The sequence below is a fragment of the Cornus florida genome, unplaced genomic scaffold (genome assembly GCF_030987335.1).
Source record: "Cornus florida cultivar Cherokee Brave unplaced genomic scaffold, ASM3098733v1 CherokeeBrave_3.0.0_Hap2_Chr02, whole genome shotgun sequence".
Taxonomy (NCBI): domain Eukaryota; kingdom Viridiplantae; phylum Streptophyta; class Magnoliopsida; order Cornales; family Cornaceae; genus Cornus; species Cornus florida.
Genome location: NW_026775572.1, coordinates 18,489,780 through 18,517,535, shown reverse-complemented (window position 1 = coordinate 18,517,535; position 27,756 = coordinate 18,489,780). Strand labels below are relative to the sequence as shown.

Genomic DNA, 27,756 nt, shown 5'->3' with positions numbered 1-27,756 from the left:
ATAATTAATTAATTATAATGGATTAGTGGATGAAAAATGATATTTGAACCAATAAGTGAGACCAAAAACATTAGCGTCTTAAGATTTGAATTATGGACTAGAATAACATTGCTCTTGGCTACATAAATTCATTGGATAAAGTGTGACCAACACATTCACATAAAGGATCACTTATCAGGAACCTATTACATTAGATAGAAAATTAAACGAAATGGGAAAACATCTGGGTGCCTCCACCCATTATCAATTCAGAGAACTGCTTTTCAAGTTGAGAGCTGTACACTTGCATATGAAACCAGCAGACCAGCAACACTGACAACAATCTAGCCCCACCCAATACATATATATATATATATATAGATTCAAGTCAAGTCTATCACTTCTGGAGGCACGTTGAGGTCAAAAACACCGCCGGTTCCCTTTCTAGCTCGCTTCCGTGATGAGCATTTAGCTTCGGAACTCCCAGAGCCTGAGGGTTGATCAGATTCTGTTGTTCCTGCTAAAAATACATCATGTTATCAGAAACTTAGTTTTTGATGTTTTTTTACGAAAAATTAAGAGTGGCACTCATTAGACATTAGTAATGAATTTAAAGTAGGCTTAGGTAAAATGAATACGTACGTAGAACAGCCTATAAACTAATTTGAGATAAAATAAAGAAAGACCTTAACTCATAACTCTATTATTGAAAATCTTAATTAGACAATCTAATAAAAAACAAGAATCGTATGCATCAACTTTATAATAATCATATTTATTAGAAATTGTCACCTAAGAGTAATACAACAGGCCAAAGAAATGTTATAGAATTACCTTACAAAGCAACTGAAATGCGTATAAGTTCATGATTACACCATGCATTCGACAACTGGCACACCCATAAATTGAGGGTGTTGAGAAGATCAGGGGAAAGAAAGACAGTTATTACTGACTGAATACAAGATAAATTAGTGCTGGGGCCAAATTTGTACAATCCGACAGTTTATCAGCAAAATAAAGCCCAACTGTAAGAAGGAATGATTCAAGTTGTGAAAAAAGACTTGGTAGTGTCTACAAACTACAAATATGGCCCTAGATAGAGCTGAATGACACACAGCTGGATCATTCGGCTGTGTGTTAAGAATCTTCTGGACTCAACCCAACACCTAGGATGACTAATAATCAAGATAAAAGGAAAATCTCACCAGACTAAAGAAATTTCAGAACTGGTTTCAAGATAGCTTTCTAAAATTTATTTTCATTTAGTAGGAGGGTTGGTCTCTGGTAATTTGCATGCGCAGTCAATCAAACCAACTGGCATCCCTACTGTAGGAAATATTGATCTGGAAAAAATAAAATTCATAAACTGACATGAGAGAACTGGGACAGTTCAGCAAATGCATGCTTAATTATCTAATATTAGTGAAATTTTGTTCAAATACCATGTCCATTTTACATATGAACGTGTAGCTTGTATCATTCACAATTTACTCGTGTTCATCAAAATGCCTCAACCAACGCAATGATGTACTGCCAGATGGGCCATTGTTACCAAAAAAATCATAAAAACACAAGGGTCCTCACTGCATAGGTGTGTGTGATTTCCACACTAATTCTTTTTCTATGGTAATAATACAATAAATAGCTAAGTAATGTGGGAAGTAACAAGTTCAAATATCTTTACCATACATTACCATTTGTATAAGCTGGACATTTCTCAGTATTATTGGCTCCGGTACTCCAACAGACAGAAAGTTCTGCTACCCTCTCAATGCCTCTTGACTGGTATGGAGCTATATTGTGGTTACCAAATTGGAAAGAACCCAATAAATCATTCTCAATGCATTCATACCTGGAATAAAATAGTGAGCGCCTGAGTCTCAAGAATCTTAATAAGGAATCTTAGTAAAGTTTGAGGCTAAAAATACTTACGTTTTCTGGCAGAGGAAATCCACTATTTTAGAGAGATTGATGATCTGCACCCTCATCTTCGAAACTTTGTCCCCATCATACTCATCAAATGGCTCTTCTATGAGCTTTGACAGCCTCTCAACATTTGCCTCAAGCTGTTGCTGCTGGTCCTCAAACAGATTTTGTTTTATTTCCCTTTCCGTATTTGTCATCTCATCCTTAAACAAGTCATCACCAAACATGTAATATGCAAATGGGTAAGAATATGATAGAATCAGCCTTGATCTAAAGAGCCTGTAAAGTCCATCTGTAACCCAGCCGAAGTCTTTAACAATCAAACCTTTCTTTTCCAAACCAGACACCTTCCATTTAATAGCATCCTTTAGGTTAGATTCAAGCTTAAAGGAATCTTTATGAGCTTTGTAACGATTATGATAGTGCATGTACCGGTAGAGATCACGCTTCGCACGCTCTGCCTTTTTGCTTCGGTCTTCTTTATAGCGACCACAACTATGACCACTGATCTGTGACCAAGTATGAGCCCGGCCAGTAGCCCCAGCACAAAGCCAGCTATGACAACAGTAAATAAAGTAAGAAAAAACCATTTAACTTAATAAAGAAAAGCATTGACAGCAAGAAAGGCCACATGCTGAGAAACAATGGGTCATAGAGCATGCAGCTAAGAAAAAATATCCAGAAAAACAACATGGAACTTATATCCTGAACAAAAACATACAACAGAACAATATGATCAACTAATTCCTACATTGTAATCAAGTCAATTCCATCTCATATTAAAAACGGACAATAAATTGATAGCATGTGTCAATCTCCGTGTTATCTTGGTAACAAAAGATCGCCAGACATTATGTTGAGGACATTTTCAAATTTGCGTTTACTCCTCAACTTCACCCAATTATCCTCTTGCATGGAATGATGTGTTGGCTTAAAACATATTCAATAAATCAATTATTTGGATTGTCTTCTGAGTCCATAGGTTCTACACTTTTTCGAATATTTTGCAAGCATTTTAAGGTTATGTTTGTTAGGAGGGAAGGAATGGGGATGGAGGGAATAGAGGAAGTTGGAGGGAAGAAAAGGATGTGATGAATGAGCCATACCTCTAGGGCCACCATTTTTTATCCCTCCAAAATTGGAGGGAAGAGAGAAAGAAAGAAAAGGAGAAGTATGGTATATCATGCAATATGACATTATTACCCTTCATCAATTTTCGCAAAAAAAAACTCTCCTCTCTTCTCTTACCAAATAATGGAAGGTGTTACCTATTTCTACTCCCTTCCAGTCAACCAAACAAAAAGAGAGAAGGGCACCTTCCCTTCCCTAGATATGTCTCATTCATCCTACCGCCCATTTTCCATTCTTCGTAACAAACAAAGCATAAAAATTTTCATTGTGCTTCATAGTTGTTTTCGAATCTGAGCAAAATGGCACTTTGAAACAATTTTTTTACATTTGCATGTTGGAATAAATTTTGAAAGGTCTAGGGTAGCGACTAGCAAGTGTAACCTCAAGAAAGGAAGGCAATTTTTTTAAAAAATATGAGTAAAAGGCAACTAACTGTGTTAAAAGAAGTAAATAGCATTTATGCTAGCACCAGAAATATCATTTATAAAAAAAGCATCAAGTCCTCTAGCAGTATATTACAGAAATATGAAACAGCTTCCATATAAAACAAAGGCAAGAAGAAAGAGCTCTTACCAAAATGATTGCCCACAGATGCAACTCACAGAGTTGCAGCCACCATTCTTCTCCACAGGTTTGTGACAATGTGGACAAGGCTTTGTATTGACTGTAATCCAATTAATTGTTTCTGATTCATCTCGACACTTCTTGGACCACAACTCCCACATCAAACATGAGCAAGGAGAGTGTGCTTCAGATAAGCAACTGAAACAGAACTGCAGACCACATGAACATTCAACCTCACAAAATTCATCATCGACGCGAATTGCATTGCCACAATGAGGAACACTTGGGCACCACTTAACCATTTTATTGTCCTCGATATAAGACTCAAGAAGAAAACGGTCAAATTTCTCTGCTAGATGAGGGTGCCTCTTACTGACTAGATTTCGGACAATAGCTTCATCACAAATAGCATGACATTTGTGGGCCATGCATCTAATACGCTTGCTTTGACCTTCATTTATCTTCACAATAAAATGCTCCGTCCAACCTAAATGAAAAAAGAATATATATATAGAATAAGCCCCAAATATAATAAAATAAAATTAAGTTAAATGAGCACAAAACTTTCAGGGTATTATGTAAAATATATGATTGCACAACAAGACACGAAGCAATAAGAATAAGAAAGAACAGTAGTGAATAAATCTCAAACACTGAATATAAGAGTTCCAGAAAACATATATCATCACCATCATTGTTGCCTTTTATTCCATTTATCCCATAAGAATGGGGTCGGCCACATGAATTTCCATAGCATATAGATAATAACTAATTCAATCCATGCAATCATTATAATTAAAGAGACAACCAAAACAACCTGTATGCTACACAGAAGAACAGACAACAGAAGAACTTACAGTTGTTGCAAAAGCAGTGGCCACAATCCATTTTTGTCACCTCACTGCCAGGTATGTCCTCCATGCAGATATCACACATTACTTTAGAAGAAGAAGGTGGTGATTCAAGATCACGATGCTCAATGTCAGTAACACCAGCTTGAGCAAACAAGCTAGCTTTCCCTTTCTCCACAAGCACTGCAAGTAACTTCTCAACATCCCATTGGTAATGAATTAGCAGAGTCCGAGCGTCGCGCTCTCTCAGTGAAAGCAGGTCCACTACTCTTTGCAAATCCTCCCTCTGCATTAGAGTACCTCAAATCATTAGCATTGAATCCACAAATAAATCATTAGCATTTGAATCCACAAATATCATCACAAGAGAAACATAATGGGTTCTTTCTTTTTACCTGTGCAACCAGAAGAGACTCTTTCGTGATGATTACCTGCAAAAGGAAAAGAAAATTCAACTTGTTTGGGAAAAAACAGATAAGGGTAACACACAATACAAACACTCTCAATGAAACAGAAAAACTACTGTTATAATATTGCCTTTCATTCTTAGAAAGGTTTGTCATTTGAAAATGGGGTTAAAGTTTATCCTTAAACGCATTCCTAATCCTTGCACAAATCCAATACCTAAAAATACAGAAAAGAAAAACTAAAACAATGCAAGAGAATAGTGACATGATTAACATTACTCAATAAACAAAAAATAGTATCCCCGTAAATAAAGTACAGATGTATCATTAAGTTAAATTATTCTCAGTTTGTGTGCAAAAATGAAGAATAAAATATTGCATCAGCTGATACAATCAAACCTTCTTTATCATTAAAGAGCAGTTAAATTGTTTTCAAAGCTAAACCCTAAAAACAAGATTGCTATTTCACAACCATAAGGGCGGAATTACCACCAACAATCACTAAACCTCTCAGAATTATCACCAAATCAATCACTAAACCTCTTACTACCATACTGACAAATTCGAGACAGCTACATGAAACCCAGGTGGGCACATAAAAATCTTATCTTGTTAGAGAGAACGATACGGGTAGAGAGAAAAAATAAAAATTTGGAGCAAGCCGAAACAATCAGAAACTTCACAATGACACTGAAACAAAATTTAACACACAGACATATATATAATTATGAATTATATATATTCACATATGTATATACAGAATTGTGTATGTATCGACTACCTTACTGGAAGGAACTGTCGTAGGATCCCATTGCGAACCGGACTCTTTATTCTCCAGTCCGTCGAGCGAGTCTTGATCAGAATAATAATAATCTTCGTCACTACTCATATAATCATCCATCGAAGAAGATCAACAATTAAGATTAATAAATATTATATATATATATATATATAGATAAGTGATCGTCGAATAGATTCGATGATCGGTTCAAGGAATCGAGAGAGATAGAAGAAACTATGTTTCCCGGCGAGTTTGCCGACAAGAGGGCACAGATAGTTTGCTTAACTGCAGAAGCGAGTCGTTAGAGAGAGAGTAATTTTTATGGAGAGGCAAGCCATGGATGGATTTGAGTTGGATTTGGATTGAAATTGAAACGAAATTTCATTGGTATATATGTTGGGGACAAAGTAAATTTAAGAAAGTTGGAATAAAAATAATATTATACTTGTATTTATTAAAATAATAAATAGAAAATTTGTTTTACCGCAAAAAAATGTTTAAAAATATGATTATATAAATATAAATATATATATATATATATATATATATATATATATATATTTACAAGGCTTAAATTAGCAGATGTAGAGTTAAAGTGCTCTAAAATTTATCGGAGGCCATTAACCATTGGCACTCCAATTTCATATATGTCTTGAGTAGAATACTAGAAAATTGTCTAATTGTGCAAAAAAAAAAATAAATAAATAAAATTGCTACGCATTCATTTTACATCACAAATAAAATTTGCTAAACATTAATATTAGTACATGGGTAAATTATTTACTAGAGTGATAATGCTCTATAAAGATTATAGTAAGATATTGAAAAATTGTAAATTAAAGTTGGAGGCTTTACAGATGAAAATTTACTTTATTGAACCACTTGATTTGGGTTCTCTCGAATAATTTTTTCTTCAAAACATTTTGACCTACAACTAATTATTAAAAATATGTCACGTGTGCGTTGTATTATAATTTTATACCCAACTTAATAAAACAAAAATAGGACGTAGTATTTGTTTTAACCATTCGACATAGCCCAAAATGCTAGAAAAAATAAATGTGTGTATGTTTTTTTTATTAATTTGAGTATCACTGTGTCAATGTTATAAATTATTCTAATAATAGTAGAATTGATTGAAAAAAAGATTGACTTTTTATATATAGGGAAAATGATTAATGCACCGATTTGTTAGGCCTATTTATTTTAATTAGTCTATTTATAAAACAAATAAGAGAATAGGACCTCCACTTAAAAAAATTTGATTAAGTTATTTATTGCAACAAATCGGTGCAAGTATCATTACTATTTATAACATGCATAAAAAACAAGGTAGTTTTGAGAAGGGAGAAATAGAAATAGAAACAGTTAGTTTTTTTGAAGTATAATTTTGTATCATATGCTTTGGTAGGAAGGAAAAAAATAAAATTGAATGGAAGGGAGAGAAGAAAGGTTGACTGAGACATCCCTGGGGAAGATATTAAGCGTTTTCTTCTTTTTGTTTAGTTGAATGGAAAAAAATAATAGAAACAGTTAGTTTTTTTGAAGTATAATTTTGTATCTTAAGCTTTAGTAGGAAGGAAAAAAACAAAATTGAATGGAAGGGACAGAAGAAATGATGATTGAGACATCCTAGGGAAGATATTAAAAGAGTTTTTCTCTTTTTGTTCAATTGAATGAAAAAAAAGAAGGAAAAAATCGACAATTTAATTTGATATATAGGATAAAAGAAAATTAAATTCTTTAGTTATTTTTACCATTAGACCCATCCCTTATTTTATTTATGAGATTTATTAAATATTTATAAAGGGTGATGTAGTAATTTAAAACTTCTATAATAAGTTCACTTGCCTTCTCTCATATCTTTCGTCCATATTTGGACTGATGAAAATTTGTGAAAAAATGATCATTTCTATTATCGTTTCTTTTCTTATATTATTTCTATTGAACAAGGAAATTTGTTCCTTCCTTCCTATTTTCCTTCTACCTCTCTTATTTAATTCTTACCTAACATAGCATAAGAAAATATAAAATAATAAATAAATAAAGTAGGAAATACAATTTTCCATAAATTTGTTCTCTAGGAACAGAATTAAAAGAAGAGGAATATTCATAGTTGAGTAATTTAAAAACTATTTCTGATTTTTTTAATTTTTGTTTTTATGATTCTTAAAAACTATTTTTAGAAAATTAAATTAAATAGGTCTTAAATTTTTGTCTGCAACCAAAAGTTGCGTTGCAACTTCTCACCGAGCAAATGGGCATGCGAGTTTCTTGCCAAGATAAAAATACAAAGTTTTTGCGGATCTGTCTCATGCTCTGCAATGCTAGGAGTCTCTTTCGAACCCATGACCTACAAAGTCTTTTTTTATGTCCATTAATTATTTAATTAGATGGTGAATAAGATCAACCTTCAACCCCTATAATATTCCAAACTCACCGAAAACAAAGAAAGTAAAACAGATAAGCCAACCTCATCACCAAAATTAGAGTAAATAATCATAAAATACATACACATAACAAGCTTTCTTCAATCTCATTCTCTATTTGTTGATTTTATTGAACTTCAGTTATAAGTAGAATCAAATCAAAATTACAGTGGAAGAAAGGCAGAAAATGAAAAAGAACAGAGAGTTACAATCACTTCTAGCTGTCCATGTCGTCGATGCTGGTTCTAAAAATATAGTCTTCATCTTCTAATTCATCTTGAAAAAGAGATATAGTAGGTGTTATGTTGCCACTCTCCTTGATTCCGTTGCTTTCTAACGATCTCTGTCCCTGTAAAATACTTCTTATCATTGGTAACATAAAGATGAGACTTTTTTCGTGCGTTTGGATGTTCATTTGAGATAGATTTTTCATTTTGACTCATAGTATTCGAGGCACATTCAAGCATCTAAAATGGAGTCATTGCATATATAATAGTATACGTAATACCATAAATTATTTCAAAAAATCGATTGATGTATATAGATGCGATGCAATAGACTATTCCCCGAATGCTATGCAAAACAAAATGAACTTTGTTTTCCATTTTCACACGACATCCAAATGCCTCCCTGTACATTTTAAGTAGCCTCTAGAAACATTAAAATTATCAAGATTGTGAGATTTGCAAACCTTCTTCAAAATATAGAAGAAATAGTGAAATGCATCACCAAAAGTATTCCACTCGACGGACCAGGTGAATTCTGGAGCATTAAATAACGGACGCCTAAAGTGTGGCTGTAGGAAACACGAATTATGCCTTGGAAAATAGCATAATTAAAAAGAAAGAAAAAATAAGAGGCTACGGTTCTATGTTTTGTTTTACCTGGCCAAAAGTGATTGAGATGAAAATGCCATCTGGTTTGAGAACCCTATGAATACCTTGAAGCATTGTCATTACCTTGTTTACTGTTGCAGGCCGTGGATTCCAGGGGTCACCACTGTCCACGAACAATACATCCTTCAAATTCAAAAATATATGTATGCTTCACTCATTTAACATCAAGTGAAAGACTAAGTATAACAATTTTAGTATTATTGAGATCAAAAGACAGGAGTGCTACTATACATAAAATGAGAACCGTCAGGCATAGTAAGTTTACCATAGTTCCTTTCTCTATAACCACGTCAAAATACTCGTTGCTAAAGGGCAGATCTAGCATGTCAGCTTCCAGCACTTTAATTTCTGATGACAGAAACGACAACCAAAAATTAAAAAAGAAAAACTGATAAACAAAACTATTGTATAAAAATCCCCAATTTTACTGCATACGAATTTGGTCCCTACAATAACTTCACTATTCTCACGCTCAAAAATAATGTTAAAAAATAATAGGAATGGTTGTTCGCTGTGGAACTTATTGAAATCCCATGACTTCTAGACCATGTCACAATATAGGTCTCACAGTACATGTTAAACTGTAGCCCTTTTTGCTCAGCAAGTAGTATTTTGCAGAGACTATATTATAAATCCAATTACCAGTGTGTTGGGTGTGCATATATGCCATTAGTGTTTGCTTTATCAAGTAGCCAAATCTAATAACACGGGGTTATGGCTAAACCTCCTTAACAGAATTCTCTTGTTTTTTAAGGTAACATGATATTTTTATGTAGCGAAGCACTCGATATGGCACTTAATTCATTTCAATTTTCCAAACAACAACATAACTAAAAGAACATAATAAGAGAGTCTTGTGTACAATATATAGCAGTAAGCTTGAATTCTCATATATACTTGCTAGGTAAATGTTCAAACAGATACGTCAGACACATTTATCCCATATCTATGCCCAAATGTATGTATCACGTGTACTTCACACATTTCAAGAGAGTCCATATAATGTGGTAAATTAGATAAGCTAAATTAATGAATATATAATCTATGGCTTGTTGAATATAAAATGCAGTATAAATACAATTACAAATCGATGATTTTTTATGAAGAACAAAAATTCACATCACAAATATCTCAATTTGATTACAATCTTTGACATGGCAATCTTCAATGTTAACCTACAAACCTCAATCCCTTAAAATTGAGGTCTCCATCCCCATATGAGAAACCTTTTATATAAGCAGACAAGTTATTTAAAAATTAAATATTTTTCATCTATCAAGCTTCAAACCTTTATATCCCTTGTATAATAATCTCTCCTTCATTTTCTCCACAGCAATAGCCGACAGATCAATGCAAGTTATTTCAGAAATCCCATCTTTGTACAATTCTTCACACAATTTTGAGTTTCCACATCCTAGTTCCAACACCTGATTTGTACATGACCAAAAATGTCAACTTTTATTAAATGCCTCAATAATTTGATTAAACAAAATTACAGTGAACTCTAGTGTGAGCCCGTGAGGTGTTTTAAGAGAGAGAGAGAGAGGATTTTATACAGAAAGATTGGGTTTGACATGTTGTTGAATGAGATGACGGAAATGAGAGTAGTCTTTGAACCATTCATAATGCTCCTCATGAGAAAATCGCTCATCCCTGAAATTAACAATATAAAACAAGTTACAATAGAAGCCATACGCTTCCTGGTAAGATTTTTCTGGAACAATAAATTCCTCAAGCTAATTGTGGGCATGGAGAAAGATTTTAAAGTTAAAAGTTTTGGTGCAAACTTGAATGAGGAATAATGGTTAAGAAGGTAAAGATATATGATATATCTCTGTGGTGTGATTTCTTGCTCCTGCAAGGGCCTACACACAGTATACTTGTTGCAGAGTTATCTATGTCTCAGGTTTGACAAAAGATGCTACTATAAGCTACAATATTTCAGAAATAAGTAACAGTGGCATGTTTTTAATTTTTGTTAATTAAATGAGAATGAAAAACAGTATGCCTAATGACTTTAAGGTTATATTTTCGTGTTGTGGCTCATTCAACGCAGGTTAAGTATCCGTGATACATATGAAGAGTCAACAAAAGCCTATATTCTTTGACCTGGGTATACTTTGCAAGCACCCAACTATAAAGTTCATATAATTACCTATTTTATGGATGCCTGCTACAAAGTCACACCGGGGGTTCACGGCATCCAATTACATATTTACGTACTAGGCATCAGCTAGTTTTAAGTGTAATTTCATATGGAATTCAGTGAATTGAAAGCTTTGGCAACGACATTTTATAAGGAATGAAGGGCATTAGAGGATTTTGATTTTAAGGATTTAACATCTCGTCTCTCAGATACACACACATATATATATACATAGAACTGGAGAAGGAAGGCTTGAGACTGAGACAGACCTAACATTTGGTTTTTTATAAGTGTCTCGAACTTGCACCAATGACACTGATGTTCAAGTGTTAAACTGTTGGACCAGGCACTCATATATATATATATATATATATATATATATATATATATATATTCATTTATTTTATTTTATTTGGCAGGTGCTTATATATATATATATATATTCATTTATTTTATTTTATTTGGCAGGTGCTTACCTTTGAGAGTAACAATACTGTTAGATGCAGACGATGCCTTTTGAATGGCTCTGCAAAGAGAGCTAAAGATATTATCTGCGGGGGTCATAAGGACTGAAAGATAAACCTATCTTTATGATACCCTTCTCTTAATTATAGTAAATTGCTACTCTTTTTTTATTTTTTATTTCTTTTATTTTGGTGTAATATTCTCATAAAAACGAAAAGGGTTATCAAATATCAACAAATTTAAGATAACGGAATTTTGTATTAAATGTGTAGCTTTGTTTTGGATTCAGTTGAACTAATAAATTAAGCCGACTCGTGGATTAGCTTACGGATGTTTGGGTTTTTAGGGTACATAATAGTATTAAGATGCTTGAACGAAAATGTAATGAATGAACAGAAGGACTAAAATTTTGAAAATTAATAACTTAACATGGTTTAATTTCTTTTTTTCCTAAGCTTTCTTAGTAACCAAACAGAGGATTGAAACTAGAATGAAAATTCAATGAAAAGGCAGTGGGACTCACCAGTAATGAGGGTCGAGGTATGCTAAGGCAGTGGACGGACAAACGACGTCGGTCTTCTGCGTTTCCATCTGGTTTTGTTCTCGATCCATTTGAAAGTCTTCAGTCACCTGCTTATAATTATTCAAAGAGAAATAAGAACCAACAACCCTAAACCCCTAAACTAGTGGGAGTTACAGGGAGTCTGTGAGTAGCGAATAGTGGCCCACAGTGTCTGGATAAATTACTTTTATTATTTTTGTTATTTAAAGTATATTATAGGTTTAGCCAATTAGTGACTTAATTTATCATTATATGAATAAAATAAAGCAAAATTTATTATTTTTATATTATTATTTTGACTTATCTATGTTATATTCGTATTTTATTTGTTAAAAAAAAAAAAAAATTATTGTAGTTTTTAACTTCGCGAGAACGGGTGCCCCTCATAAAGGGGGTTGCAATGACCACGCCCGGTCAACTATTTACTAAAAACACAAGTTGTTTGTCCAATGTCGGAAGGTCAAGGAGTTGGTGACCTACTGATAAGGGAGTCGGCGACCAAAGCCCGGCGAACAACGACCATAACTATAATAGTTTAAGGTAACAAAATTTTTTATCGGGTAAGTTCCAACTCACGCGTAATGATCTGAGCAATGTCTGGAAAAGAGGATCGTATTGTACCACCCCTGTTGGAACATAATGTCCCCTACCTTATGACCAATCCCAATAAAATACCACCTAAGTAGTTCAATCCATTTGATAACGGAATCAGGAAATCCAAGTACAATAGCTTCACAAAAAATTTCTATACATGATGCTCTCACCTATTCTTATTTTAATTTATTCGCTCTCTTCCAATTAAATTTCAAACATTTATACTGAATAAAAACAACAGCTCAGTGCGCAGACCACTCCACCTTCCTAATGCGCTCCACAACTTGCAAATTCTCCACTACTTGGTGAACTATGTCAATCTTACAACAAAATGATTCAAGAAAAAGCCAAACTTTTCAGGTTGAGTTCGATGGAAAGGTAAATAATACATCCCACTTCAATGATCAGATGGTGACCTGTGTAAGCTAAAAAAGGTAAACCAAGCAAGGCACCATGTCCAGCAGCATCCAACGTTTTATCAAGGCAACTAGAAGCTGCTAGCCTGCAGCTACTGCATCCTGCAATTTCAAGAAGACGATCACTCCTACGTGTGACATGATCACACATGTAAGTGACCGTGGCAGTCAACTACAGCATAGCATGCGTTCTGTACTACAAAGGATCCGGAAACCGAGTCTGAGTCCAAGGAAGCTTTATGGACAATAGGCATCATGGAAATCAATAGAACTGCAAAGTAACACCATAATGCAATAAGAGAGATACAGTGTTCATCTTCTGGCGCGGTTGAAGCTATTGCATTGAATGAAAATTTAGCGAACCTAATTTCACTGATGCATCATCGTTTGGCATGGGAAAACTAAAGAGAGTGTTGGGTGAAGTAGAAAAACCAAGTTATTTACTAGGTGGAAACAACACATGAAAATGCAGCTGCAAATGATGGAAAGGATCAAGCTCTAGAAGAACTAAAAGACTATCAATTGCACAATTTCTTTCACACAAGTAAAAGCTTATTGAAGTGGCATATACAAGTGCATTAAAAATAGTACAAGTTGTCCACCACCCAACTTCAAAAATATAAAGTTTACTAGGTAATTAGGGCAAAGACTACAACGAGGCCGACAGACAAAAACAACATCTTCAAAAGCGAATTTATCTGCCGCCCTCCGTTTGAATGCTGATGAAAGCCATGAACATGACCGCCATGAAACGAACTTGAAAACATATACGGAAATCCGGTGGTTGCTCCATATACAGTAGCATCATGAAAACCATGCACATGAAGGTTTAAGGATTGCATCAAACCACCAAAAGTAGCAGAAAATGTTGAGTTCCTAATCCTTGCATTTTCCGTTGGCATGAATCCTCCCATTATTCCCATTCCATCTTGTCGGAAATAGTTTGCACCGGGAGCCTGAGCCGTTTCTGGTCTTTGCCCTGCTGGGCGATTAGGAATTTCAGCTCCAGGTACCGACCTAGACCTTGGATCCGAACTTGTTTTGCCCCTTCCATATAATGGAACCAATTTCTCCTCCTGTATAAGGGCCTTACAAACCGGGCATTCACGGCAATGGGAATGAATATGCAACCACCTATAAAGACAGGGCCAACAGTAAAGATGCCCACAGAGAGTCACAATCGGGTCTTGAGCCAACTCAAAGCATATATTGCACTCAAAATTGCCAGTGTCATTGCTAATTTCACCCGAATTATATGGGCCCATAGATTCACCAATTTCACTATCCATATCAAAACCTATAACTTCAAATCCCTGATGATATTCATATAAGAACACAATTCAGTGATCAAATTCAACATCCAAATGCAGAAACAGAGCTAGAATTGTTACAAAAAACAGAAAGAATAAGAAGAAACCAAAAACTAAATCAAAACATTCACTATCCAAATCAAAACCTATAACTTCAAATGACTCTGATATTTATATACAATCACAATTCAGAGCTTTAATTGTAACATATATCAAAAACTAAACCAAAACAAGCATTATAAAGCTCAAGCCGTGACCTACACTAAAACAAATTAACCATTCTCATCAATCAACAAAGAAATTTCCAAGTAATCTACACATAAACATAAAATTCAACAATTATGCCAAATGTCCATGCAAAAACCCAAAATCCTCATTTAGTAGCTAAAAAAACAAAGGAACCCAGAGAGATAAAAACCTCGAATCATAACTGTGCCTAATAAAAACTTTAATTCGACATACCTAAAATAAGATCCAGAACTTTCTTGTTATTTTCTTTACTTTTCTTTCATTTTCACAGCATCCAAAAGAAGCGTACTAAATTGCAATCGAATTTCGCTCATGAGAAAAAGTTTTCATCGTTATCAATTGCAATTATAAAATAGCAGTAAAATATAGATCCAGATTTCGCTTTCAGTTCAAACCAGATCTAAACCATTAAACAAGGCAATAATATATATACACACACATATACACATACATACATATATAGAGAGAGAGAGAAATTACCTGTGATTTGGTTAGATAACGAGTTGACTGGCCTGAGAAGAAAGTTGTGAAGAAGCGATGGGACTGGAATGAAAATTAGGTCTTAACCGACAAGTTTTGTTTCGTGAAGTGAGACGAACGATTCAAATTTCCGTAAAAGGAATATATAAGGTTATGATAAATTTTGTGAAGGTGGTGGTAATTTGTAAAAAGTTCTGAATGAGGGACTTATTAATAAAATAAAAAATGTGTTAAAGTGGGATAAGGATTTTACATAATAACCTCTTAAGTTTAGAATATTACTTATGATGTTATGGTCATTATTGAGTGGATAACTTTTAGCCGCAAAAGTGTTGTGGGTTTGTTTTACCCAAAAAAAAAAAAAACAAACTTTTAGCCGCCTCTAACGGAAAAAGAAATAATTAGCCGATTCTAAAATTATTATTATGTTATGACCCTCACTTGTTTCAAATTTTAAATCAATGGAAAGTATGACTATCAAAATTATAAAAATTCTCTCTGAAAATTAAGTTAAAGAAGAAAAAAATACTAGAAGTTTAAAATTTTATTTTCTATTTTTAGAATTCTTAAGATATTTTAAAAAATACTTTTCAAGGAATTGAAGCTGATAAATAGTGACTTGTGATTTATAATTGTTAAATAATACTACCTCCCATAGGAAAAAAAATATAATGAAAATAAGGATCTGCTATTTTAAGTAACTCTAATAATAATTTTCTGTTTTCAAAAAATTGTACAAAAGAAAACTATTTTTTGAAAAATCAATTATAAAAGGTTTTATTTTAATAAAATTGTCTTTTATAATTATTTGAAAATAATTTTCTATTCTTTGAATTTTTAAGAATTGTTTTTAGAATTACAAACTAAGTAAACCCTAAATTTCTCAAATTTGAATTAAGGAAAGTTTGGATTTTTTTTTTTTATTATTTATTATTTTTCTAACGAGCAAGTTGTGGTCTTTATGTAAAGCTCCCAATAATTTTCTCCATAAATAAGTGTATCATTTTCATAGTAAGTGTATCATTTTCAAGGTTCATGAATTAATAAAATACATATAGACACCGTCAAAATTATTATATATTCTCACGTTAATTACATGTGGACACATGATTAAATGTGTCAATTTTATGTCAACATCAACTCAATATTTACGTCACTTTTTGTTTATGTGTCAATACGTAATTAGCCAAGACCGAATGTCCGTCACTTTTTGTTTATGTGTCACTGCGTAGTTAGCCAAGACCGGATGTCCGGAACCGCATAATAATATCTCTCATACACACTAATAAATAGGCTTCCACCCGGGGAATCCCTGCATTAGAAAGAAGTTTGTGTGACATAACCAAATACTGGAGAAGCCTGAGATCACTATCCAAATAAAAACAGAAAATAGAGACACAATTTCAAAGATAATCTCATTTAAATAATCTTTTTTACTCAAGCAATCCATTTCATAACAAAATTAAAATCCAAAAAATAGAACAATATAGAAGTATAATTTATAATTAACAGCTATAATTAAGAGTTATTCATATGAGTTATTACATGTTAATGTTATATAGAAATTGTAGCATAATCTAAGATCCCAACATCAATGTCAAGACTCTCACACTAAACATTAATTAAACGTAACTTCTTTTTTTTTTTTTTGGTCAACAAATTATTTCTTAGGATCCCTTCTCCCAGTTCAAATATAATCTCATTTAAAAAGAAAAAAGAATATCATTAAGGAGAGTAGTTGATTGCAATTAATGAAATTTCATTTATGAAAAAAAGAATTCATCTTTGAAATTATAATATGATAATTTCGCTTTCAGTCCGTACTAGATCTAAACCATGAAATAAGGCAAGAATTAAGATATTATATACAACGATCTAGTACGGACTGAAAGCCAAATTACCATATTATAATTTGAAAAGATAATATATATATATATATATATATATATATATATATATATATATATATGGGGTAAAGTGCAAAAAAAAAAACCCGAACTTTACTCTCTCCCAAAGAACCCCTGAACTTCAATTTTTTTAAAAAACCCCCTAAATTATTCCAATTTTTGCAAAAAAGAGATCACTGCAAACTTTGGAAAACATTCAAGTCAGAGGAGGTCCTTCATATGATCCATAAGCCGGGGATCATCTGGAAACAGTAGCCATGACTCATTATCAGTTTCTTTACTTGTAACCACTGCAGTCGGTGTCCTTGATACAAATGCAGAACCCAAAACTCCAGCCTCAGCACCATCACAAAAGGCCCCAGAAGTCTCACTGTGACGATTGGCTTATCTGAACAAGCTAGAGATCCCAGTGCTATTGCTAGGTGCAGTGGTCATGGGTCTAGCATTACCAATTTACGGGGTACTTCTTACTAAAGTAATCAAAACCTTCTATGAACCAGCTCATGAACTTCGGAAGGATTCAAAATTCTGGGCATTCATATTTCTTGTTCTTGCCGTGGCGACTTTATTCTGTGTCCCACTAAGAACATACTCTTTTGCTATGGTGGGGTGTAAGTTAATAAAACGGATCAGATTGATGTGCTTTGAGAAAGTTGTTCACATGAATATAAGTTGGTTTGATGAAGCAAAGCACTCAAGTGGAGCAAATGGCGCTAGGCTTTCTTCTGATGCCACTTTTGTGCAAAGTTTGGTTGGAGACACACGTTCTTTGATCGTTCAGAATGTTGCAACAGCTACTGCTAGTTTGATTATTGCTTTTGCAGCGTGCTGGCAACTGGCTATTATAATTCTTGTCATGATTCCTCTATTAGGACTAAATGGATATTTTCAAAAGAAGTATATGGAAGGATTTATGGCTGATGTAAAGGTTAGATCCAAACCTCGGGCCATAGTAAAAAAAATAACTATGTCTCATAATTAAGAAACCATCAGGGATTCGAAGAAAAGCGACAATTGCTTGTTGTGTGGGATTAAAGTAGTAGGTTGGATTTTGAGGATCAACATTTTTTTTTCCCGGTAATTATTGAGGATCAACATACCCCTCCTTTCAATCTGCTCCGGAGCCTATAAATGTCCGAAAGTATTGTAACACTAAACTAAAGAAATAATAACTATATCTCATAATTAAGAAGCGATCTCAACAAAAACATTTGTTCATAATTAATGTCATTGAATTTTAGTTTCATCCTGATAGTACTAAACAGCTTTCCACCATTTTAGATTTCGGATTCAAATATATGTTCTTCTTTTACAGCTGTGATCTAAGTAGACCAACGTAGTGATAGTTCACAGCATTTGGAAAGATGGCTGAGGAGAGCAATTTGAGTGGAGATATGAACACAGAGCGGGCTGAAACATCAAAAAGCCATTCACCAGTGATGGAGACTCGGAAAACAGCAGAAAAGTCTTGCAGCTAAGATAATTCGGATAATACCCGAAAGAAAATTGAAGTCACTGAAACTGTTCCATGTTTCAAACTGTTCTCCTTTGCTGACTCCACTAATCATGTACTAATGTTTGTGGGCACAATCGCAGCTATAGGGAATGGAATCTGCATGCCCCTTATGACTCTGCTCATTGGAGATGTAATCAATTCCTTGGGACAGAATGTGAACTCAAAAAATGTGGTTCATGAAGTTTCGAAGGTATCTTTAGCTTAACCTTGATAATCACTCCCCCATAACAAGACAGTTCTTGCCAAATTGTCAAAAAAAAAAATTGTCTTGTTCCGGTCATTTATGCCTAAATTTCTCAATTTGTCATTTGTGTGTTCTCCATCCAGTTGTATTAGAAGTATTAGCGTATTGGTAAAATCAGTTATTGATTTCAGCTCCTAACAAACAGTATAAAATTTATTTTCAGATATCTGTTTGGTATGTTTACTTGGCTCTGGGGTCTGGTTTAGCAGCATTTTTTGGTAAGTGCATCAGGCTTCTTCCTGATAAAAGAATTTAGTTTTCTAGCTACCTCATGTAAATAATTGTTTTTGATTAAAGAAACTGAGAAAAACATGTTTGCTAAGTCACAGAGGTGGTTTGCTGGATGGTCACTGGGGAGAGGCAGGCTCCAAGAATTAGATGTTTACACTTAAAAACTATACTGAAGCAAGATATTGCATTCTTTGACTCGGAGGGTAAAACCAGAGAAATTATTGATAGGATGTCAGGACACACCTTCCTTATTCAAGATGCCATTGGTGAAAAAGGTATTGCTACTATAGCAAGGGAGCCCGACCATTATTAGCAATCCCAGTACTCTATTCCTATTTTAGGTTAAATTGGTACTTTTCTTATCAATGTATGTACAACAAGTTGGGAAGTTTCTAGTGGTGGTAGCTTCGTTCTTGGGAGGCTTTGTTATAGCTTTCATCAAGCGTTGGCTTCTCACCTTCGTCCTGATAACTTCAATTCCACTTCTTGTCATCTCTGGTGCTATCATGACCCTCCTTATAGTGAATCTTAAATCCCGTGGACAAGTTGCTTATTCACAAGCTGCAATATAGGTGGTGTTCTATCTATTTTTTGGCACTACACAAAACCATCATTTTTATTTATTTATTTATTTTTTTAATTTTTCCCAGTAAATGGAAGACAAAAACAAAACCATCAACATATATCTAAGCAACGATAAGAAGTCATATGGGGCCGGGAAGAGTAGCCGGGGGTTTACCTTGTAGCTAGAAGTCCAAAGGGCGGGTAGTTGCTAGGGTTCACACGTCATCAAAGAAGTCAAAGAAATTCAAAGGTTTCAAGAAATGCTGGAAAATGGAAACAGAAAAGGCACAAGACTATTTCATGAAATATGAAAATAAGAGAAGGGTGAAAAAGGAACAGGAAAAGAATCCATCCAACCTGCAATCATTTGAAACATAGAGCTTGAGTGCCACTTTGAAACCTCTGTAACTTCACTTCAACTGCTGGTTCTTGTGGGAAATAAAATCACAGAAACCATATTTTGTAATATATAGAGCATAAATAGACCAGAGACTGAAGGAAAGGATGAATTGATCATAATCAGAACAAGTTGATATCAGAAGTATCATCAACTTTAAACTCGCCAAAATATGGAAAAAGGGTTACCTATGAAGGATTCCAGATTTTGTGAAATCTGCCCTTTGATTATGGGATCCAACCTTTCACACCACACAACCCGAATTTTCAAGACTTATACACATATATATTTTTTTAATGGATTTGTAGGAATTGATTACATTGGAAAGATTTATTTTTTTATGTCAGTGGGTTAGGTATTCATCTCCTTTCTCCCTCTCTCTCTCTCTCTCTCTCTCTCTCTCTCAAACAACTCGCTTGTTACTCAGGGCCGGCCCTGAGATTCCAAATCTATCATCACCAATAAATAATTGTGCGCATGTGCAGTGTGCATAAGACAGCTAACTAATAACAATAAATCTATCAATTAAAGAGTGCAAAATTTTCACAGGCACAAAATAAAAAATGAAGAGAACAGTTTATTGGATAACAAAAAACTGCAGCTTCTTTTACATTCATTGCTTCTACTAAAATTTGATGATTACAGATAACAAAAATATGTGGAGATGAGGTGACTATATATATTATAGGAGCCCTGAGATTCCAAATCTATCATCACCAATAAATAATTGTGCGCATGTGCAGTGTGCATAAGACAGCTAACTAATAACAATAAATCTATCAATTAAAGAGTGCAAAATTTTCACAGGCACAAAATAAAAAATGAAGAGAACAGTTTATTAGATAACAAAAAACTGCAGCTTCTTTTACATTCATTGCTTCTACTAAAATTTGATGATTACAGATAACAAAAATATGTGGAGATGAGGTGACTATATATATTATAGGAGGCTGAACTTGTAGTACTGAAGAAGTAGTGGGACTTTTAGATTATATGTGGATTCCAAATCTATCATCACCAATAAATAATTGTGCGCATGTGCAGTGTGCATAAGACAGCTAACTAATAACAATAAATCTATCAATTAAAGAGTGCAAAATTTTCACAGGCACAAAATAAAAAATGAAGAGAACAGTTTATTAGATAACAAAAAACTGCAGCTTCTTTTACATTCATTGCTTCTACTAAAATTTGATGATTACAGATAACAAAAATATGTGGAGATGAGGTGACTATATATATTATAGGAGGCTGAACTTGTAGTACTGAAGAAGTAGTGGGACTTTTAGATTATATGTGGCATCCACTATCATATATAGTTTTGTCTTTCACTCTTTATATTAAATACACTACACTTTGTGTTTGTTTTTTTTGGCAGCCAATTACACCATTCTTGATTTCAGGATGGGGAATCAACTTTAGTAGCAGTGATTGGTTGATCATTGCTACAGAATACCTGTGCAAATTAATAGAAAAACCATTAACTTTTGTTTTGTTAAAGCCTGCTCTTGATTTCCATGTGTTAGTACGTTCTGATGGCAAGTGCTTTGAGTCTTTGACACTATTATTAACTGAAATTCTAGCTGAGCCAACTTCACAGAACATCAATAATGGTGGTATGTATCTTCATATAAAAATATAATATAAAAAAACCCTTAATTTGGCACTGACCATAAGTTAGAGATCGAAAAAGTTAATTATTACCTCAACGGCGGCTCAACCCACTAGAAGGGATTCTTAATTTTCGTAGGATTGAATGTGAAAATGCAAAAAACTATGAGGAAAAGGGGTATGGTTGCTGCTGTTCTGAGATTGGAGTGGAATCAGGGAGAGGAAAAAAAAAGAAAAGAAAAAAAGTACCTGCCATAGATTATGCACTCGATCGCCATGAAAGACACGTGTAGAAAGGCACACATTTATTAAAATACTAAGAGAGCCATAATATATTCATTCAGCTTTTGATAGCCATCACACACAGTGACACACACACAAAAAACCCTAGTTTGGAAGCTACTTTTCACTATTGGAACAAAGGTAAAAGCCCGAATCAAACGAACCAAAGTTAGACCAAATCAAATGATGAGATGAACGAAAGAAAGAAACATATATAAAAGATCGATTCATGCAAAAGGAGAGAGAGAGAGAGAGAGAGAGGATGAACATACCTTGTCACCTGAGGCGATAGCGGAGGCTGCGCCCTGCGGAGTGTCGAAGCACATTATGTCGTCTGAAACTTGCCCTTACTTTTTTTCCCCTATGGGCCTCAAAATTTGAGGCGTCTAAAATTTGAGGCCCATGGCGACCAAGACTTGTCCTAACTTAATTTTATTTTTTACCATCCCTATGGGCCTCAAATTTTGAGGCCCTCTAAAATTTGAGCCCCAAGGCGACAGCCTTGGTCGCCTTGGGCCAGGGCCGGCCCTGTTGTTACTTGGTACTCCATTTTTGTGCGTGACTAATTATTATTTTTAATGCATTTTACCATGAAGTCATATTTGTTTCTTCTTACTAGTCCATGCAATGTAACTGTAAAAGCATCCAATATTTGTTTCCTTCTCTCTGTTAATTAAAGTGGGATCAAAAAGGTCATTTTTTTAACTCTATATATATATTGTTAATTCTTCAAATGATTAATTCAAAATAAATAAAGTTTTAGATAAATCATACTTATATATGTCTGTGTATTATATATATATATATATATATATATATATATATATATACTACTACTACTAACAAAAGTAGATTCGTTTTCTAATATTTATATACAATTTATCAGTCATTTTAACTCAATTAATATATTAAATCAGTTATATAAATTTAGTCAATATATGTGACTTTTCACGTACCATGTGAATTTTCAAGCAATTGTTTCATTGTAAATTATTATATTCTTCTATACATACATATATCATAATGAGAAAAGTTTCTTATATTTATATACATTTATTCAGTTATTCTAATTCAAGAAATATAATAATCTTATACGAGAATTTTCATACATTACGTGGCTTTTCACGCAATTGTTATCCTTCAAATTATTACATATATCATAACCTGAAAACTTTTCCAAAGTTCATCACTATTTTAAATAGCTAAAAAACCTATTCCATATACCTCACTTTTCACACATTTGTTTAATGAAAGTTTAACTTCTTTTACAAGTACATATGTAATAATGACAAAGCCATTCTAAAAGTTACCTTCTAATTAATACCAATTCAACACCTTCTGTATTTTAAATTAATAAATAAATCTCACTTAAAAGACACTAATATTTTCATTTTAAGAACAAAATATATAATTAAAAAATATTTTAACATTACTTTTTGGAATAATTGCCTCAAGAAGATGTTATTTTAACTAGAGTTGTCTCCAAATTAAAATACCTATTGTGTGGGTGTGTGGGTGTGTGGGTGTATATATATATATACACACACTTTAAATCATAATTTTTAGTTAGTTACGTTAGGGTTTTATTAATTAAATAAGTTTTTAAAACTTCCTATTGAATAATAAAATTTAATATGGAAATGTGTCAATATTGAATAGTCGCGTCTACTTACTAGGGGTGTGGAGTAGCCTATATAAGGTTCCTCTGACATATTGTATATAAGTTTTAACGTGTACTGGGTACCTTTATGTAATTTTTCTATGTCATTATCTTCCTTTCCTAGAACCAAATCTATTGTTATTTTCATTTCGCTATATTTGAATTTATGGGCAATACGACAGTGTATGCGTGAAAAACATTGGAGTTATAAGTACTATTGCTTTCCTTTTTAGTATACAGGCTAAAAATTTCTCAACTTTTCTCTTTAATTTTAATATTTGATTTTATATTGTATTTTAAATTTTATTACGGTTAGATGGAAACACTGGAACTCTTATTTATATATATATTTTGAATTTTATTATTGTTGAATAAAATTGTTGAAAGTCGTGTCATTAAGAAAACGTAATATAATGAAACCAAAACACGTGGGATAGGTAAGTTATTTGTGTTGGTTGAAATTGAGATTCAATTAGTCTTACCGAAAAATTTAATCTCTGAAACTTTCTCTAAAAAGGAAAGGAATAAAACGTTTTGTTTCGTGTTATATACATCACTCCATATATATACATTTTAGACTGTTAAGATTGTTTAAAAATAAAAATTCCATTCTCATTATCACTTTATCTCAAATACTTTAAAGTGGTATTTCCGGTTTGAACAGGACTATTAAAACGATTTTACAGATTGAGAATTAATTTTTTATTTTTTTAAATTTTTTCTTGGTACCTAGAACATTCATCAGCACGGAAAACATTTGAATCCATATTAAATTCTCATAAAATTCAGTTTTTATTAAATAACTTAACGATCAATGTTCTAGAAAATTCTAATTGTTTATGCAAAACAAAGTATATATGAGAAAGAATAATAAAACCATGTTAGGATTCATCCTTTTGGCAAACAATCAATTATTAATTTTAAAATAGAGATATATATGCATTGGAATTTTTAATAAACGCTGCTAATTTGAAATTTATTTATTTATTTATTAAAGTTGAGTAATAGGTTGCTATCTTTAGCCAGGATGCACTGATTATGTAATTATTTATGGAGGTAGTTTGATTGGTACTCACCTTCTTTGTTTCGGTTAATATCAGTATTGCTGCCTTGACATTAATTTCTATAACATTTAATCTCATACTCTTTTTTTTATTAATGATTTAAATATGCAATTTTGTGCTAGTATCTTCTTTTTATTATTGTGCTAAACAAAAAATTTATATCTTCTTTTTATTTATTAACTTCAAAATGCAAGGTAAATTTAGTTTGAATTGCATATAATTTAATGTAGCTGGTAACAATTTATTTTACATATATTAAGGAAGGAAATCTAGTTGTTTTCAACAATTATATGTTTTATTATATTGAACTAAATTTTCACCACGTGCAATGCACGTGCGTAGATAATTCTATAAAAGTGTATTTGAATTATAAAATTTATATACATTTTAAAATAATTAATTTAATTAAAAAATATTATTACGTGAATTTTCAAGTTTCTCATTTACATTGTTATACACCAATCATTGCATTGTTCAGGATTTCAACACTTTTTGATATTCTTGCTAATGCACTTTTACACCTTTAGATGGATAGATTTACATTCTTAACTATCGCACCTCTTTGCAAAGAAAGGGAAAAAAAACAAAGAAAAAAAAAAAGGAAAAAAAAAAAAAAAAAAAAAAAAAAAACAACTCTGGATTGTTTTATATACTTTGGTTGTCTTCTTTTATAAAAAGTTTCTTTTAAATTCAAACATTTTTTCCTTCATTATAAGAGTTATTGTCCAATTAAAATATATCATATCTCAATTTAAATTATTTTGTATTTATTATTATCATTTTTACAATAAAAGAACATGTTTTGCTTAGTTAAAACTATTGAAAGTATATGATCATATAAAAAAATTAGACAGATATTTCATCTCCCTAAATTACTCTCCTGCTCTCTCTCTCTCTCTATCTTTTTATGCAAATTTTTTTGTGCAAAAAGTTATTAGATATTTTATTCACGATCACCTTTGAACCCTTTTTGCTGGAAGCACATCTTCAAATTGATTTTCAAGAAAAGTAATGGTAAAAACTTCTTATAATTGAACAAACATATCATTTCATGAATAGGTCTGTAGTAGCCTATAAATAGTAGAGTAGTCCAATAATTTTTTAAATTTCCTTCTTTGTCCATGCAACCAATATACTATCTCATATTATGTATATAAAGTGTATTTGATTTATAATATTTATATACATTTTAAAATAATTAATTTAATTACGTGACTTTTCAAGTTTTCCATTTACACTGTTAAAACTACTGGCACCTATTTGCAAAGAAAGGAAAAAAATAAAAAAATAAAACAAAACAAAACTCCAGACTATTTTATATATTTTGGTTGTCTTCTTTTTATAAAGTGTTTCTCTTAAATTCAAAAAAGTATTTCTTTCATGAAGAGTTATTGTCTAATTAAAATTTACCACCTCTCAATTTAAATTATTTTGTATTTATTATTATTATTTTTACAATAAAAGAACATAATTTGTTTCCTTAAAACTATTGAAAGTATATGATCATATAAAAAAAAGTAAACGGATATTTCAACTTCTTAAATTACTCTCTTGCTCTCCTGTTTCTATCTTTCTTGTAAAGGTTTTTGTGCAAAAAATTATTAAATATTTTATTCACGGTCACCTTTAAACCCTTTTTGTTGGAAACACATCTTTTATTGTGTATCAAAATGGTTTTCAAGTACTTTAACCAAAAAAAATTGGTTTTTCAAGTAAGTTAATGGTAAAAACTGCTTATAGTTGAACCGACATATCATTTCATGAATAGGTGTGTAGTAGCCTATAAATAGTATAGTAATCAAATAATTTTCTAAATTTCCTTCTCTGTCCATGCAACCAATATATTCTCTCTCTCTCTATATATATATATATATATTTATGTTGAATCCATGAATAGTATGATAATGGAAGAGTTGGTAAATGTTTTTTTGTGAACGTGACAATCTTGGAGCCTTTCAACTCTCTAACAGGCCAGAAGTTTCTTATTCTCTATTTTACTCTAATACGCTTTTACTGATATTTTATTGGGCTGTTATTATTTTATAATACTTTATTTCAAAAATCTACTATCCTTTAAAATACTCTCGACGAATTTTAATGGTTTGAAAAATAAATTCCGACTATGTGTGAACAACTTTAAGGTCTCTATATAATATGCTATCATGTATATTATATTTTATTCAGTCATACATAACAAAAAAATAAAATAAAAAATAGATATAAGACGTGCACATATAATTATTTAATTTTTATTGCATATTTTTAAATCTATTTATAAAAAATGTAACGTGTTATATGTCGTATTTATAAACGTACTGTTATATTCTAATCTCTTGTACAATTGATTCAATAGTCTTTTTCATTGCTTTGCAAAATAAAATTATATTCTTTAATTGTTCGGCTATATATACCACAAGAATATTAGGGTTTGCATAAGGTTGGATAAAGGGAGTTTGAAGATGATGAAAAGTGTTATTTATCTCTGAGATTAATAGTCAAATAGTTATTCGGATGATGAATGATAACTTAAAGTTTTGAATTTATTTTGCTCTAAATTTATAAATACATAAACTAAATTAATTTAGCACTTTTATTTAATTTCATTTTAGATTTTATTTCTATATTTGATTTCCAAATTACTTTTACGTATCATTTAAGCTATTTTACTATCTCAAAATCTTGTTAAGTTCAATCACGTGCATCGCACGTGGTCCTATCTAGTGTATATATATATATATATATATATATAGATCACTGACTAAGAATAGTCGACACTTCCAATGCACCACACTCAATAAACCTATTGTACAAGTTTTAACTTTGGTTAGGTCTCTCATTGTTTGTTCACCAAATTGGATTTTATCATATAGCATCTCATTTCCTTCTTCACACTTGAATTATCGGTTTATATATATATTTTTATATTATATTTTTTAATTATATAATTATTAATATATATGCCTATTTATTTTTCTTTAGTTGATGCACGCGTGCCTCCACTGATGTTTGAATCTTTGACCTCTTTTTGATAAGGAGTTTGGTACCGCTGGACTACTGACGCACTGGTAATATATATATATATATATATATATTG

General features: G+C 32.2%; 3 protein-coding genes and 1 long non-coding RNA gene across 12 annotated transcripts; all 4 read right to left on the bottom strand.

Moving 5' to 3' along the window:
• Positions 1-56: 56 nt before the first annotated feature.
• LOC132294023 (probable E3 ubiquitin-protein ligase ARI2) lies at positions 57-6,024 on the bottom strand. Of its 6 annotated transcripts, none has more exons than XM_059791740.1 (7): positions 5,640-6,024; positions 4,847-4,882; positions 4,458-4,737; positions 3,610-4,087; positions 1,912-2,460; positions 1,664-1,831; positions 57-499 (listed from the first exon to the last, which is right to left on the bottom strand). In XM_059791740.1, exons 1-7 carry the CDS (start codon positions 5,757-5,759, stop codon positions 481-483), a joined length of 1,650 nt encoding a protein of 549 aa, XP_059647723.1. In that variant the 5' UTR covers positions 5,760-6,024; the 3' UTR covers positions 57-480. The 6 variants fall into 6 exon arrangements, with proteins under 6 accessions (XP_059647723.1, XP_059647724.1, XP_059647720.1 ...); XM_059791741.1 differs by having other exon boundaries at positions 57-496; XM_059791737.1 differs by having other exon boundaries at positions 1,669-1,831.
• A 2,092-nt stretch (positions 6,025-8,116) lies between these two features.
• Positions 8,117-12,255, bottom strand: LOC132294021 (uncharacterized). Of its 3 annotated transcripts, none has more exons than XM_059791733.1 (7): positions 12,099-12,255; positions 10,521-10,617; positions 10,253-10,391; positions 9,230-9,312; positions 9,028-9,087; positions 8,760-8,864; positions 8,117-8,417 (listed from the first exon to the last, which is right to left on the bottom strand). In XM_059791733.1, the coding sequence occupies exons 1-7, from the start codon at positions 12,185-12,187 to the stop codon at positions 8,286-8,288; spliced, it is 705 nt and encodes a 234-aa protein (XP_059647716.1). In that variant the 5' UTR covers positions 12,188-12,255; the 3' UTR covers positions 8,117-8,285. The 3 variants fall into 3 exon arrangements, with proteins under 3 accessions (XP_059647716.1, XP_059647715.1, XP_059647717.1); XM_059791732.1 differs by having other exon boundaries at positions 8,953-9,087; positions 12,099-12,253; XM_059791734.1 differs by lacking the exon at positions 8,760-8,864 and having other exon boundaries at positions 8,953-9,087.
• Positions 12,256-13,646: 1,391 nt separating this feature from the next.
• Positions 13,647-15,327, bottom strand: LOC132294020 (uncharacterized). 2 transcript variants are annotated; one of them, XM_059791730.1, is made up of 2 exons: positions 15,187-15,327; positions 13,647-14,460 (listed from the first exon to the last, which is right to left on the bottom strand). In XM_059791730.1, exon 2 carries the CDS (start codon positions 14,434-14,436, stop codon positions 13,777-13,779), a length of 660 nt encoding a protein of 219 aa, XP_059647713.1. In that variant the 5' UTR covers positions 14,437-14,460; positions 15,187-15,327; the 3' UTR covers positions 13,647-13,776. The 2 variants fall into 2 exon arrangements, with proteins under 2 accessions (XP_059647713.1, XP_059647714.1); XM_059791731.1 differs by lacking the exon at positions 15,187-15,327 and adding an exon at positions 14,920-15,166.
• A 715-nt stretch (positions 15,328-16,042) lies between these two features.
• Positions 16,043-22,278, bottom strand: LOC132294019 (uncharacterized). The gene is made up of 3 exons (XR_009477956.1): positions 20,006-22,278; positions 19,824-19,911; positions 16,043-16,498 (listed from the first exon to the last, which is right to left on the bottom strand). It is a non-coding gene; the product is annotated as an uncharacterized LOC132294019 (long non-coding RNA).
• Between the last annotated feature and the right edge of the window lie 5,478 nt (positions 22,279-27,756).